Source organism: Dromiciops gliroides, chromosome 1, assembly GCF_019393635.1.
Source record: "Dromiciops gliroides isolate mDroGli1 chromosome 1, mDroGli1.pri, whole genome shotgun sequence".
Lineage (NCBI taxonomy): Eukaryota > Metazoa > Chordata > Mammalia > Microbiotheria > Microbiotheriidae > Dromiciops > Dromiciops gliroides.
Window position 1 is genome coordinate 35,125,911 of NC_057861.1, and position 15,936 is coordinate 35,141,846.

At 42.9% G+C, this 15,936-nt stretch overlaps 1 protein-coding gene across 3 annotated transcripts in view; it reads left to right on the forward strand.

Moving 5' to 3' along the window:
* TMEM132B (transmembrane protein 132B) overlaps positions 1-15,936 on the forward strand; it is a 691,327-nt gene that overhangs the window by 183,161 nt on the left and 492,230 nt on the right. The window contains exon 1 of one of the 3 annotated variants that reach the window (XM_043976444.1): positions 15,862-15,898. The exons of the other annotated variants lie outside the window; for them this stretch is intronic. Coding sequence (XP_043832379.1) covers positions 15,865-15,898 — 34 coding nt within the window. The 5' untranslated portion in view covers positions 15,862-15,864. Of the gene's footprint in view, positions 1-15,861; positions 15,899-15,936 lie in introns of those variants that run through there. 3 annotated transcript variants of the gene reach the window in all.

The following is a 15,936-nucleotide window of genomic DNA, read 5'->3' on the forward strand; positions in this document are numbered from 1 at the left end:
TCCTGAATCATGGGCCGGTGCTTTATCCACTGTGCCACCTAGCTGTCCCCCTCTGTAGCAAGTATTTAATTAATGCCTTTTCATTCTTTCATAAGGTGGTTGTCTTTCCCAATTAGAATGGAAGCTCCTTGAGGGCAGGGGCTGTCTAGTTGGCTTCTATTTGTATCCCAGGTGGTTAGCATAGTGCCTAGCATATAGTAAGTGCTTAATAAATATCTGTTCATTCATTCACAGATTGTCGTTCTCCTTTCCTTCTCTAAGAGGGCCAATGGCATCATGAGGATGATGTCTTGACTTGTGAATGAACTGGGTTTAAGTGAAGAATTGCTATGCAGAGTCATCGGCCTCACTCTCTCCTCCAGAGTCATCAGAATCCAGTGGCAAGACACGTCAAAAACACTGGTGATGGCCCAGATTTGTTCATTAATTCATTCATTTAAAACCTGGGGTGTTCAGAGGCACCTCTTGGTGTGAGGGCTTGCTGAGCTCTTTCCAAGGCTGCTCATTTACCTTTGGTGTCTACCTGTCACCCAATTCTCATCTGGGACTCCAAGGAGCTTCTGTAGCATGTGCAATGGTCACACCCTGGTAAAATCATCTGGGCAGATGGGCTAAGCCAGATTGAAGGTAACCAACAGGATTCATCAGTGAGTTAGGGGGGTATCTACCCTGAGCATATGAAGACTTTTCTCAGCAGAATGGGCAGATGAGAACGATTTGTCCCAATAGCCATGAAGGCAACTGAAGCAGGCGCTGTGGAGTGCTTAGAGCTTGGTCAGGCATAGAAGTTACCAAAAGACATCCACTTTATCTCTGGCCATCACCAGTCATCCTGACTTTGTCCTGCCACTGGACTTTAATGACTCTGGAAGAGAGGGTGGAGGCTGATGACTTTGTGCAACTCTGTCTCACTTCAATCCAATTTCCACCCAAGTCAAGACATCACCTGTGATGTCACTGGTCCTCTTTGAACAATAACAACTTTCAAAATCACTGTATTTGGGGCAGCTAGGTGGCGCAGTGGATAGAGCACCAGCCCTGGAGTCAGGAGTACCTGAGTTTAAATCTGGCCTCAGACACTTAACACTTACTAGCTGTGTGACCCTGGGCAAGTCACTTAACCCCAATTGCCTCACTAAAAAAAAAAAAAACAAAAAAAACCACATACACAAAAATCACTGTATTTTAAATCAGGAAGACCTGGTTTGTGGGTAGGGATGTTGAGCAATCAGTTCTTATGTTCATGGAGAATAGAACAAGAGACAATGACATGAATGACAGGAGGTGCATAGGTTAGACATAAGGAAGAACTCTCTGATAGGATGTTTGGTGAGATATTTTAGAAGAATGTTAGATACTCGGTTCCTTGAACACAGATAGTAAACTCAGAGCTGGATGGGACCCTAGTAATCTTCTCATCATAGAAGCTTAAGCTTAGAGTTAAAAGGCAATTTTCTTTTTTCTTTCTTTCTTTCTTTTTTTTTTTTTTGGTGGGGTTAAGTTGGGGTTAAGTGACTTGCCCAGGGTCACACAGCTAGTAAGTGTCAAATGTCTGAGGCCGGATTTGAACTCAGGTCTTCCTGACTCCAGGGCCAATGCTTTATCCACTTGCCACCTAGTTGTCCTTGTATAGCCCCTTCATTTTTTTGATGAGGAAAATGAGACCCTGAGATATGAAGTGACTTCTCCAAACTCACACAGGAAGAGGCAAAGTCAGGATTTGAACCCAGGTCTTCAGAGCAGCACTGAACTACATACAAAGAGAAGGGCTTCCCATAGATAGCCTAGATCAAGTGTCTAATCCTTTTTTTTCCCTGCTGGTCCCTAGTAATTGGGAAGCCACAGGTGTACGGGCTACATGCTTCTAATGATACTATTTATTGCTTTCATTTCCAATTAGCTGTTCCTCAAACTCAATATTCCATCTCCACCTCCAGTCATTCATCCAGACCAGCCCCCTTGCCTGGAATGCCCTCTTTCCTCATCTCTGCCTCTCTGAATCTCTCTCTTCCTTGGCAGTTGAGCTCTGGTGGAAATAGGAAGCCTTTACAGTGGAGAATGCTCTCACACCTGGGTTCTGATCCTACCTTTGATATTTACCATCCATGACCTTGGGCAAGTCACTTAACTTTTTTTGGGTTTCAACTGTCAAATGAGGGGACTAGACAAGATAACCTCTGAGGCCCCTTCCAGGACTGGATAGAGGAGCCTATGACCATCCGTCCCTCTTCAATTTACCTTATATTGACTTATCTGTATGCATATAGCACCTTTCGAGGTTCTCTTTGATTTTGTATCTTGTACTTTCCATGTTATAGGAGCTTAATAAATATCCACTGAGATGGAATAAAATGAAGGAAAAGTCATAGAGTAGAACAGCTAAAGAGAGTAAGAAGACTGGAAAAGCAGGGAGGAGTAATATAGAGACCTGGATTTGATGACAGAAGACTTAAGTTTGAATATTGGCTCTACCACAGATTTCCTTATTTGCAAAACAAGGGGCTTATCTGGAGTTGAAAGTGAGTGGGAAGGGGACGGAGCCCGGCAGAGGAGGAGTTTAACTCAACCCTCCATCTGATAATTTCCTATTTTAACTAATTATTCTTGCTAACTACTTGCTAAGCTCCATTGTTTTTATGATATCATTGGAATTCAAGGTCTGCCATTGCCCTCTAAATTCAGCCTCCAGGGGCCATCTCCAACTGCCCTATCCTAGTTAAAGCTTCAGTGTTCTTAATAGGTGTTTTTTCCTTGGATTAAATTGGGTAGAATCACACTCTTTTTTTGGAGTCCTTTCCAGACACCTCAGAATTGTCCCAGTAGGGTTCTGTCCAGGGCTCTGACTATGAGCTGGTCGATGATGTGTTTATTGCCTTTGGGGCTGGCTTTTAAGATCTCTCACCCTGCCCCAGGACCCTTATGAAAGGGAAGATTGAGGAGACTTTATCTTCTGGGAGCTGGAGGCACTTTCTCCTGCAATGAGTGCATCGACAAAGGGAAAAACGTACTTTCATAAAAACTACAGATTGTCACAGGTGGGAACATGACAGATACAGGTGAAAATGAGTTTCTCTTCCTTTTATGATTTCTCAGGGTGAACACAGAAGACAAAAGGAAAGGAGGGAAAGAGGATTTCAGACATATACAGTGCTTGCTGCTCCCAGGGGGCTGTCAGCTCTTGGTCCTTAGAGCCTAACTGCCCATGTGCATTCTGGGAGGAGGCAGTAAAAAAAAAAAAGCTCTGGAGATGCAGGGCCTAGATTCAAATCACCTTCTGGTGCTTAATGCCTGTGTGACCTTGGGCAAGTTGTTTTGTTTTCATGAGAAATTTCCTGTAAAATAAAAATATTAATACCTAGCGTTTTTATAGTGCTTTAAGATTCTCAAAGTGATTTGCAAGCATTTGATCCTCATGACAATCCCAGGAGGTAAAAGTGCTGAGGTAGACAGAGAGCAGGTGAGTGAGGAGTCCAGAGTAACACAGCTAGCAAGGGTCTGAAGCAGGATTTGAATTTGGGTTTCCCGACTCCAGGTAGTCTAACCTAACATAGAGTCTACTATGCACTGAGCTGCCTCCTTTAGAGAGTAGTATTTAGACCTGGGAAGAGACTTAAGTCATGCCTGAGTCCAAGACCCTCATTTTACAGAGGAGCAAATGGAAACACAGAGAGGGGATGTGATTTAGCTAAGATCACACAGGCAGAATAACTGATATTTGAACTCAGGTTTTCTGATGCTCCATACAGGTCTCTTTCGGACTTGGTCCTTGCCCTCGGGGGAGGGGGGCATGTATAGTTTAGTACAAAGTTCCTTAATCTGTGGGTCATGTAACTGAATGTGGGGGTCATGAAAAATTTGGCAGTTAATGTTTGATTTGTAGACTGATTTTATATACCTGTATACCCAAGGTCGTGTAAAAATTTCCCTGGTGAAAAGGGGGGGAGGGTGATTAGAAAAAGTTCAAGAAGCCCTTCCTTAGTAGGAAGATGAAACACTTAAACAGGTCATTGTAATTTAGGATTTTTTTTTTTTTTAGTATTGGATTTGGGATTTCATCAGTGATGGGGAGTTCCTTGTGAGGAAACTCCTTTTACCAGAGCAAATTGCCACCTGCTTTAAAATTCAGACTTTTCTCTGTATTACATCGCTTTTTAAATTAGGTTTTACAGAGTACACCAGCAGGTAAGACATGCAATAAGAGAATCGTTGAATCTTTTGGCTGCAAGCAGGAGTATGATGGAACCAGCTGAGCCGATGGTTAAAATTTTCAGTATGAGCATTTACTTATCAGAAGTCAGTAACTACAAACCCAGACTTGATTTATTATTTCATTGATTGTCTAGACTTAAGAAAGTGATGAAGAATTTCCTCATTAGAAGTTCCCACACCCATGAAATCACATGTCCTGACCACACTTAAAAGTGTGTGGAATGTTTTCAGAGAACCAGTTGTTAAACATTTACCAGCACACTCCCCTGGCTTTGAGGGACTGAGCAATCCTCTAATTCAACATTCTGTGCTTTACAGCAGGTCAGATATTGCAGTTTCTTCCTGAATACACCCAGTGACAGGGAACTTACTACTACATAAAATAATCCCTTTTGTTCTTGGACAACTCTCATCATTCTTCATTGTGTGTGTGTGTGTGAGAGAGAGAGAGAGAGAGAGATAGAGAGTGAGAGTGAGAGAGAGAGAGAGACAGAGAGAGAGAGAGACACACAGAGAGAGATATTTGAGAGGCAGTGTTGCATAGTAAATATCTAGCTGGTTTTGAAGCTAGAAAGACCTGAATTTAAGTTCTGGTTCTGCAACAAACTGACAGTGTGACCGTGGACAAGTCAAGTTAACCCCTTTGTGCTCTAGAGCAGGGCTTCTTAAACTTTTTCCACCCTCGACTCCTTTTCACCCGAGACATTTTTATGCAACCATGGGTATATAGTTATAGAAAACAGATATACGTAACCTTTCACCGTTGTCAAATTTTTTGAGCCCCCCACATTCAGTTGCGAGACCTCACAGTTTAAGAAACTTTGCTCTAGGCAGCTCTTTAAGACTTCGTCTTGAAGAGAAGGTGCTGACCAGCTTTGGTGGCTGGAGATTCCCCACCCAGAAAGAAGTTCCCTATACCAGGGAAAACACAGGTCCAGTTTTCAAATCATTAGCAAGCATTCATTAAGTACTTACTAAGTGCCATGCACTGTGCTAAGTCCTGCCCCCAAGGAGTTTACAATCCAATGGAGGAGTTTTGGTGTCTCTCTTTTATTGTGTTAAAAGATTCCTCTCTTTCATTCTCACTGATTGCTCTTAATTCTACCCTTTTGGAGTCTGAAGAATCAATTTAATGCCCCTTCCCGTGACAACCCTTCAGAGAGTTTCTCTTTTCCAAATGAAATCTCCTTAGTATAAATAAGATTTCAGCAGGCTGGTTAAAGTACTCAAAACCAAGCAGTTTTAAAACACAGTTGAGAGGATAATTACTGGCCTTATCTATTCATCAAAACAGGTCCTCTAGAGATTATTACTTGGCAGTACTTTGTTAGCCTGGTTCTAGTTACTCTTTGTGCTTAAAATAATAGCCTTTATGCCTTTCAAGAGATGTTGCATTTCTGACTAATTCAGACTGCTTTCCCCTAATGAGTCTGAATTAGTGAAGTTTTCTGTATACAAAGGGAAGGGAAACTAGTACAATTCTGACTAGCTGAGCTCTGAGGGACAGTGGTGTGGTTGGTTGAGCCCTGGTAGGTATTTCCTAGCTAATTATGTAATTACTAAAGGCTCTTTCTTAGAGCAAGGCAGTTCTGTAGTGAGCCAATCTTGATGTCAGGAAGACCCTGGCACATATTGGTTGAATGACCCTGGGCAAGTCATTTGATTTGGTTGTGTCTCTGGGGAAAACTCCAAGATTATAAGGTGCAGAGTAGGTGCTGATGTAGAAAGAATTTCCTCATCAGAAACCAGTGAAATTTCAGGGCCTGACTCCCATTTAAAAACAAACAAACAAAAAACAACAACAAAACAAACCTCTGTCTGCCTCAGTTTCCTTATTTGTAAAATGGAGTTGGTGATAGCCCCAGCCTCCTTCATTCTTTTTTTTTTTTTTTTTTTTTTTTTGGTGGGGCAATGAGGGTTAAGTGACTTGCCCAGGGTCACACAGCTAGTTGAGGCTGGATTTGAACTGAGGTCTTCCTGAATCCAGGGCCGGTGCTTTATCCACTGCGCCACCTAGCTGCTCTGATCCTTCATTCTTAAAATGAGAACACAGGACTGGATGATGTCTAAAGGCTTCTTCCAAATCTATTCCTGTGATTCTGATCCTGTGACCAGTGTGGGTTTCTATTAACAACTTTCTTGTTCAAATATAGCCTTTTTATTCTTCCAAATGAATTTTTTTCTAATTCAGTAAAATATATTTTTGGTAATTTAATTGGGACGGCATTGAATATCCCAATTAAATTACCAAAAATATTATTTTACTGAATTAGAAAAAAACAACAATAACAAAATTGATTTGGAAGAACAAAAAGGCTATATTTGAACAAGAGAGCCGTTAATAGAAGCCCACACTGCTGAGGGAACATTAAAACTGCCGAGTTTGCAATGACCACTTTATGGGAAGGTCAGTCTGAATCAGCAACAAGTCCGAAGTATGAAATCAGCATGGAGCCGCTTTTAATGAAATTCATTGAGAAACATTCAGATGCGTACTTTACCAAACTCGCCCTCTTTTTCTATACAACGAACACCGCTAACAGACAGGGGAGAGAGGATATCTCTATTCGATAGAAGGGGAAACTAAGTTTCAGAGTGATTAAATGATTTGTCTCAGGACGTCGTAAAGGGTGCTGGTGACGGGCCGGAATCCCCACCTAGGCCTCCTCCTTGACCTCCTCGCGTTAGCGTAAGTCACCGCCCAATCAGACAATGAGATAATTGCTAGAAGCGGCACGATGTTTTTTCCACCGCCAATTTAAACAACCTCTTACGTGTCCAATTTAGAATAGATATAAATGGAAGATGGGACAAGGTCATCATAATTTCCCGCTGCTTAACAGCTGATGGTGCCTATAGGAGATCAGAATTACTGTCAGGAAGATGTATATAATCCGTTTAATAATGTTCCCTTTCCATCTGGTGCCCCGTGGAAGTCTCCTATGTTGGCTAACAAGATCTGCCTTTCTCTTCCTCTCTCATCCCCTTAATCTTTTCCTTTCCAGTTAAAATCAAAGGGGAGCTGTCTGGATGAGATGTGATCTGTTTGAGCTTTGTAGTGGTTGGGGGGCTGGAACTTTCCAACTCGCAAAGAACCGTGGGACACCGCAGTCCCTTGTCCAGGTTTTGGGCTGATTTGATGTTAAACCACGGCTCTCTTCCTTGAGCTGCTCTCGCTGGCCTGGGTTTCAGACATAGCTGTAGAAATTCTTTTGGCCCATAGTGTGAAATAAGAAGAAAAAGGCTTTGACTCGTTTTTCTTGAAGCTGTTGAAGGAATCCTGGATGTGCTGCCTTTTAAGTTCATGACGTTTGTTCAACGAACCATAAGAAAACCTCTTTGGGGTTTGGGTGGAGCTCAGTGAAAAGAGCATGAATTTGTGCTCACCCAGAACTCAGAACCCAGAAGATCTGAGTTCAAATCCAGACCCTATAGCTTCCTAACTGTGTGCCTCATAGTAAATAGCTTTCTATCTTTGAACCTTGGCCTCCCTAATCAATAAACCATGTGGTTGGACTAGATGACTCCTTTAAGGTCTCTTTCACCTCTGATGATCTGAGACACTCCTGTGGGAATTCAGAGAATGGGGAGGTAGATGTGGGTTGACTGGTTAAGGAAGGCTTCATGGAAGAGGTGAAATTAAAAAATTTCTTATATAAGCAGAAATCCTAGGTAGTACTCTTTTTTTTTTTATGAGGCAATTGGGGTTTAGTGACTTGCCCAGGGTGTCACACAGCTAGTAATTGTTAAGTGTCTGAGGTCAGATTTGAACTCAGGTCCTCCTGACTCCAGGGCTGGTGCTCTATCCACTGTGCCACCTAGCTGCCCCCTAGGTAGTACTCTTATTCTTTGGCTGGGGCAGCTAGGTGGGTGGACCTGGAATCAGGAAGACTTGAGTTCAAATCCAGACTCAGATACTAGCTGTGTGACCCTGGGTGAGTCACTTCACCCTGTTGATTTCAGATTCCTCATTTGTAAAATGAGAGGGTTGGACTCATTGGCCTCTTAGGTTCCTTCCAGCTCTAAAACCATGTTGTTATGATCCTGTAAGTCTTTTATTCTCATGGGCCTCAGTTTCCTCATCTGAGAAATGGAGCCGTTGAGTGAGATTAGCTCCAAGCCCTCTACCAGCTCTGATAGTCTGATTCTGTCACAGGTCTTCAGATACAACCATGAGGCAGAGATTGCCTCATTGTATGGTGGTGGGATGGTACAGTGGGAGGCATTTACACTTTAAAAACCAGAAATGGCTTTAAATCAGGGTTTGATTGGTTATTTCCTTGATGAAGTGATGGAGAAAATGTTAATGATGCTGATTAAACTTAAAAGTGTGTCCTGCTTTTTTTTTGGAGACCCAGTTGTTAAACATTTACCAGCACACCTTTATGCAGTACCACAGTCTTAGACCTTAGGACTTTTGAAGTTATCTCATCCAACCACTGGATTTTATTGATGAAGACACTGAAGACCAGAAAAGTTTAATAAAATGCCAGAGATCATTCAGTACTAAGAGGCAGAGCTAAGGTTTGAACGTGATCTCATTTGATCCTCATACCAATCCTGTGAGGTAGGTAGTATTATTATCACTCCCATTTTACAGTTGAGGAAACTGAGGCACAGAGAGAAGTAAAGTGATTTCCCCAGGGTCACACAGCTAGGAAGTGTCTGAGGTATGATTTGAACCCAGGACTTCTTGACTCCAAGTCTAGCACTTTATCCAGTCACCACACCAATTCCTATGTCTTTGAGCATCTATACTTTTTAATTCCTTCCATTTGTGACATCCTTGCTAGGCCTCCTGATGGCTTTTGAATTTCCCTCTTGATCTGCATTTGTTCACTGGGTGCTTGGAAGCCAGAACAGAGGAGTGAATGGTGGTTAGCTTCCAAACAGACACAGGTCCTGGGGAGCCCTTCTCCCTGCCCTTTTGAGACTGGGCATCAGACCAGGTTTAAAAGCATAGCACCTCCCCCCCCCCCAACTTTACAAGGCTTCCACAGTGGATCGCGGATCTCTCTCTACACATTCCGTGGGCTTCGTAAAATGCAGCTAAATTCAGATATCATATTTGCTTACAATCTGGTTCTGGGACAGAATGGGACCCTGTCAGCCAATGTTTACGGCTTTCCATTGGGGCTTTCAGACAAAATTTGTATCGCCTTCCCTCTGAATTACAGGGGACCGGAGCGCCGGCAGCCGCCTGCTGCTATTTCCGGGGATGGGGAGAATGAAAGGGAAGAAAATGCTGCCTTAAAGTCCCCCTAAATCACTCTTTGAGAGATGTCAAATATCTGCATAAAAGATAAAGAAGATAATAAACCTCTCCGAGATGAAAAAGCAAGTGTGTTTAAGAATTGCATTGCCTATGATCTTGCTTTCAGTCCCTGGAAGGCTGCCAGGGTGTAAATTGCTCCTCGTTGGGGAGATGGATAAGTTTGTACATCTCATCCTTCCAACACTCTCCTGCCCCCCATTTGAGAACCTATCTCCTCTTCTCTGTTCTCCTCTCCTCTCCTCTGTCTGTCTCTGTCTCCCCCCCCTCTCCTCTCTCTCTTCTCCCCTCTCTTTCTCTCTCTCCTCCCTCCTCTCCTCTCTTTTCTTCTTCTCTCCCCTCCCTCTCCTCTCTCTGTTTCTCTTCCTCCTTCCCCCTTCCTGCTGTCCCTCCTAAGTCTTCTCTTCCCCAGGCTGAACATCCCCAGTTCTGCATCTGATTTCCCTATGGCCTTAATCCTGGTCACCGTTCTGGAAGCTCTTTCTTTCATCAATGTCTTTCCTAAAATGTGATACCCACAACTGACCCCAACATTCTGAATGAGGTGTAGATGGACTACAATAAGTACAGTGGGACTCTCTCTTTCCTCATCCTAGCCTCTGGATTTCTTTTTGCTTTTTTGGCAGTCATATGGTACTGTTGATTCCCAATGGGCTGGTGGTCTACTAAGACCTCCTGATCTTTTCCAAATAAACCTAGTGCCCAGCCACACCTCCCCCATCTTATAATTACACAGGCCCATCTCTGCTTGAACTCTCTTTCTCCTCCTGTGCCTTTTCTTTTTTTGGTGAGGCAATTGGGGTTAAGTGACTTGCCCAGGGTCACGCAGCTAGTAAGTGTTAAGTGTCTGAGGCCGGATTTGAACTCAGGTCCTCCTGAATCCAGGGCCAGTGCTCTATTCACTGTACCACCTAGCTGTCCCCCTGTGCCTTCTTTCTACCTGCCCCTGCCCCTACCCCCAAACATAAAACTAGCACAGAAATAGGTATGTAGGAGGTGCCTCATCAATACTTGATACCCATGTAAGAAAGAGAACAGTGGATGGTGTCACAGTGGGAAGAGCACTGGGCCTGGGGTCAGGAAAATGTGAGTCAGACACTTACTAGCCATAGGACCCTGGACAAGTCACTTAACCTCTCCTTGCTTAAGTTTCCTCAATTATGAAATGGGACTAATAAGAGCTTCTCCCTTGAAGGGGCATTAGAAGGATCCAATGAGATAATTTTTATTAAAGTTAGCAGAGTGCCTACTGCCCACATAAAAGGTGATTAATAAATGCTTATTCTCTTCCCCTTCCTCCTATATGAGAATAACATCCTGGCTGCTTTGGCATTACAAGGCAGAGATTCTGACCCCCCCACCCCATTTCCTCTTTCCCCCACTAGGGAATCAGTTTTGCTGAAGACTGATATCTGGAGGGAGATTGAAATAAACACAAAATTATACCTTGCAGAAGTTTTTTTTTAATGTAGGACAAATATCACTGAGTGTCAGAGTCAACAGACTGAGATTTGTCTTCCTTTCCATCTTCAAATCATACTACAGTTAAAAAAAAAAAAACAACCTACCTCAGGGCTTTACATGTTTTCATCCTGGTAAATATGGGTTTAGTTGTGTTTTAGAAGAGTGTGAGAGACAGTGTGGTGCAGCAAGGAGGATGCTGGACTTGGGGTCAACAGGACCTGGCTTAGAATCCTCTTATAGACTCTTTTTTTTTTTTGGTGAGGCAATTGGGGTTAAGTGACTTGCCCAGGGTCACACAGGTAGTAAGTGTTAAGTGTCTGAGGCCGGATTTGAGTTCAGGTCCTCCTGAATCCAGGGCCAGTGCTCTATTCACTGCAGCGTCACCTAGCTGCCCCAGACTCTTTTAAATTGTGTGATCCCCAACACGTCCTCACTTCTCTGGACCTCAGTTTTCTTACCTGTAAAAAGGTGGTTTGGAATGAGTGATCTCCAAGTCCTCTTCCAGGTCTAGATCTATGATCTATGAGGTTACAATCTTGACCTCATCTCTCGTAGTGGAAAGAACTCTGGGTACCTGCTTGAGGTCTTAGCTCCAGAGCTGAAAAGACTCTTAGAAGTAATGCAGCTTAGCCCCTCCCCTCAAATTTTAGAGATGAAGAGACTCAGAGAATCGAAGAGATTTGTCCAAGGTCACACAGATAGTAAGTAACATGCCAAGTCCCTCTGATTCCATATCCCAAACTCTTGTAAAAAAAAAGGGGCAAACAGCAGCATCTATCTCCTGGTTATTGTGAGGATCAAATGAGGTAATATTTGTAAGGCAATTTGCAGAGTTCCTGGCACATAGTAGGTGTCTAATAAATGTTTGTTCCCTTGTCTCTTCTATTGTGCTAAATAATAAGACATGGGTTCAAATCTCAACTTTACCACAGTGTTACCTTGGGCAATGACTACATTTTTCTGTGCCTTATTTTCTTTTCCTCTAAAATGATGGAATTGGATTGGATGATTTCTCATGTCTCTTTGAACTCTAAATTGCTGATCCTGGGACTTATTATCTCATGTGATGTGGCAGTGAAGAAAGCTAATGAGAACTTGGATTGCATTATCAAATGAGACAGCTTTACATTTGTAAAGACTCTTAGCACAATGCCTGGCACATAGTAGGTGCTACATAGATGCTTGTGTCCTTCCCCTAATCTTCTCCAGTAAGAGAGGCATAGCTTCAAGGAACACGGAGGTGAGCAAACCTACACTCTGCCGCAATTGCTCCACACCTAGAGTGCTGTATTCAGTTCATAGTTTCACAGATTTGGGAAGAATATCGAGTCCAGAGGAAGGCAACCCAGATGGTTAATGGCCTTGAGTTCAGGCCATCTGAGGATAGGATGAAGGTACCAGAGCAGAAAACACTTGGAAGGTGAATGATGGCTATTTTCCAATATTAGAAGGACTACTCGGTGGCAGAGGGATAGAATTAAGCAGAATTAGAAGCAATCAGTAGAAGTTGTAAAGAGGCAAAATTTGGTTTGAGGTCAGGGAATAGCTTCTAAGCTGTCCAAAAATGAACTGGCTGCCTTGGGGAGGTTGCTGGAGGCCTTCAAGCCAAGTGTCTAGTCATTCATTGGATATGATGTAAAGGAGATTCTTCTTTAGCCTGTGTTGGATCATATGACCTCCAGGGTCCTTTCTAACTGACATCCCTTCATCCAGAGTTGGTACTTGACATTGGGGAAGAGACAGATGCATCTCCTTTGGTTCAATTTGACACCCGGGACCTTGCTTCATTGTCATCTCTTCATTGATAAAGCCCATCTGGGTCCCTGTCCTCATTTTAATTTTAATTATAAAAGATTCCTCAATGACCCACTTGACAGAAGCCATATGTTTATATAACATATAGGGGTAATGAAAAATAAGTGTAAATGTCGAAGTGATCAAATATTAACAGGCCATATGTAGCAGTCGCAGGGGCTGACTGATTGGCAATGTGTATTTGATGCTCTCCCAATAGTGGAATTACTAAGGCTGTGTGACAAGTAAAACTATATGTGGTTGCCTTATTTCTGCCCCAAGTTTTGGGAAAAATTAGTTAGGGTTTCTAATATATTTGTTACTTATAAATTAGAAGCTTTAGCACCAGTTTTGGGGTATTAAGCATTTATTAAAGTATATTAGATATTAGTAAAAAGAGAACAAGTGGAGTTCAGAAAGTTCAGAAGCCCTGCATAGCTAAGACAGAAGAGTCAGAACAAGGCTCCCTCACTACCTCCAAGTCTCAGGCCAAAAAGAAGAAGTTCCTGTGCCTGTGAGAGCTGAAGCTACCTCTGGGTCTGGATGAGAGGTGGCCCCTACACACTGCTCCAAGCTAATTGGCTAGCATCACCCAAATCCATTGGTTCACTGGACTTGAGGGCGGTCCATGAACAGAACATGCCCAGGTCAGAGAACCCACCCCCTGAGGGTCAGGCTCTCAGGTGGGTGTGGTTTCAATCAAGTTAACTTCAAGTGAGTCAATCAGCAAAGTCAATCCAATCAATCTTTTTTTTTTTTTTTTGCAGGGCAATGAGGGTTAAGTGACTTGCCCAGGGTCACACAGCTAGTACGTGTCAAGTGTCTGAGGCTGGATTTGAACTCAGGTCCTGCTGAATCCAGGGCCGGTGCTTTATCTACTGTGCCACCTAGCTGCCCCTATCCAATCAATCTTAATATAATTCCCTTGACCAGGGCGGGGGTGGGGGTGGCTCTGGGCAGTCCACAACACATTATTTTCTCACAGCTGATAATGGCCCTTCTCTGGATTGGGGATTGGAGGCCAAAGTTGAGAGGGTTGGTGGTATTCCACCATCATCTTTCATGGAGGGTGGCTGTCCATGGCTAAGATGCCTTTCTCTTTCCATAAATATTTGTTCATTGCCCTCTGATCAGGATTGACTGAGTTCCTCTCCTTTGAGACCTTTTCAGAGTTTATCTAGGCCTTGAAGAGAGTGCTTAATGTCATCCTGCTCTTAATTGTTTAAAGACTTTCTGGTATTAGCAGAAGGGGTTATATTGGAAGGGGGGTGGTCTCTTGGAGTTGGCTAGAGTTCTTCATTGACTTCCTGTGTGTCCTTGGGCAGTCTCCTTTAGTGGCTCTCTGTGTGTTTTTGGGCAGCCTCTATCAATGGCTCCCTGCTATTTCCTGTCAGTAAAATTAAGGTTTTTTTTCTGGCATTCAAGGCCTCTCACAGTCTGGTGCCAGCTTACTTTTCTATACCCCTCTCATACTAACATACTCTGGCCAGTTCTTTTTTCTCCTGCTTGAGATGTTCTCCTTCATCCTCTTCACCAAATGAATTCCTTCCTAGCTTTGGAAACACATCTTCAATGCTAGTGCCTCTTACATAAGGCCTTCTCTGATTCCCCTGGATGACAACCATATTTCCTCTGGAGCTCGGTCCTTCTGCTTTGCTAATCAGAGGAACTGGACAAAAAACCCCAGTTTTGTTGCATGTCCCATATGTGACCTCTGGCAGTTGCTTCATCTCATCTCCCTAAGCCTCAGTTTCTTCTGCTGCAGAATGGGGGTGGGGCTGGACTAAATGATCTATAATTTTCCTACCCCTATTACTCTTGAGGTCACCACCTTCCTCTCAGTTATATCTCTTCTCTATACCCCTATCAAAATCATCTTCCTAAATCACACTACTCCCCTGCTCAATAGCCAACAATGACTCTCTATTACCTCCAGGATCAAATACAAACCCTGGCATTTAAAGCACTTCACATTCGGGCTCTGGCCTACTTTTTCAGGCTTCTTACAACATGCTCAACTTTTTTTTTTTTTTGCTAGGAGTTCTCAATCTGGGGGTTGGTTCATGAACTTGTTTTATTAAATATTTTGGTGACTATTTCATTATGATTGATTTCCTTTACAATTCCATGCATTTTATTTTGTATAGTTAAAAACATGATTCTGAGGAAGGGTTTATAGAGTTCTCCAGCCTGCCTGAGGGGTCCAGGGCACAAAAAAGGTTAAGAACCCCTATTTTAAGTACTGTTATATTCCTGAGAATGTAAGCTCTTTGAGGGCAGGCACTGTTTCATTTCTGTCTTTGTGTCCAACACTCCTAGCACCGCTTGAGAAACAGCAGGTACTTAATAAATGCTTGTTTATTGATTTTCAATCATTAATGCATTTTTCATGTGATAGGGCATATTATTATGAGGAAGTATGGTGAATGGTGTCAATAGGGAGCTGGCCTTAGAGTCAGGAAGACCTGGCCTTAAATATCACCTGTGACATATAATGGCTTGTCCAGTGTGATACTGGGCAAATTGCTTAGCCTTTTTTCTTTCTTTTCTTTTTTTTTTTTTTTTTTGTGAGGAAATTTGGGTTAAGTGACTTGCCCAGGGTCACACAGCTAGTAAGTGTTAAGTGTCTGAGACCAGATTTGAACTCAGGTCCTCCTGACTCCAGAGCCGGTGCTCTATCCACTGTGCCACCTAGCTGCCCCCTGCTTAGACTTTTGGTGATCTTTTAACTTGTATTGTTAGAGAGAACTTTCTCAGTCCAAGTCCAGTACCTCTCCTTATTGTGTATTATAGTTATCTGTGGGGTTTTTAAATGACCCTACTAGACTCTAAGCTTCCTGAGGGCAGGAATTCCATCTTATCTAAACTTTGTATCTTCTCCCTTGTACTCTGTAAATAGTAGGTGCCTAGTATATGATATGTATGTTTGTTGTTCAGTCATACAGTTATTCTTTGTGACAGGATGGTCCATGGGATTTTCTTGGCAAAGATGCTGGAGTGTTTTGTCATTTCCTTCTTCAATGTACATAAGAGATGTTTCACAAATATTTGTTTTTGTTAAGCCTTTGAAGAAGTCATAATATTCCAAGCCTCTCCATGTTTACTGAGGGCATAATGTTTAGAAGATGGAGCTGGGGGTGATTGCCTTAAATATATCAGGTGGGTTGTCATGGGTTGGTCCCAGCTCATGCTGGGAA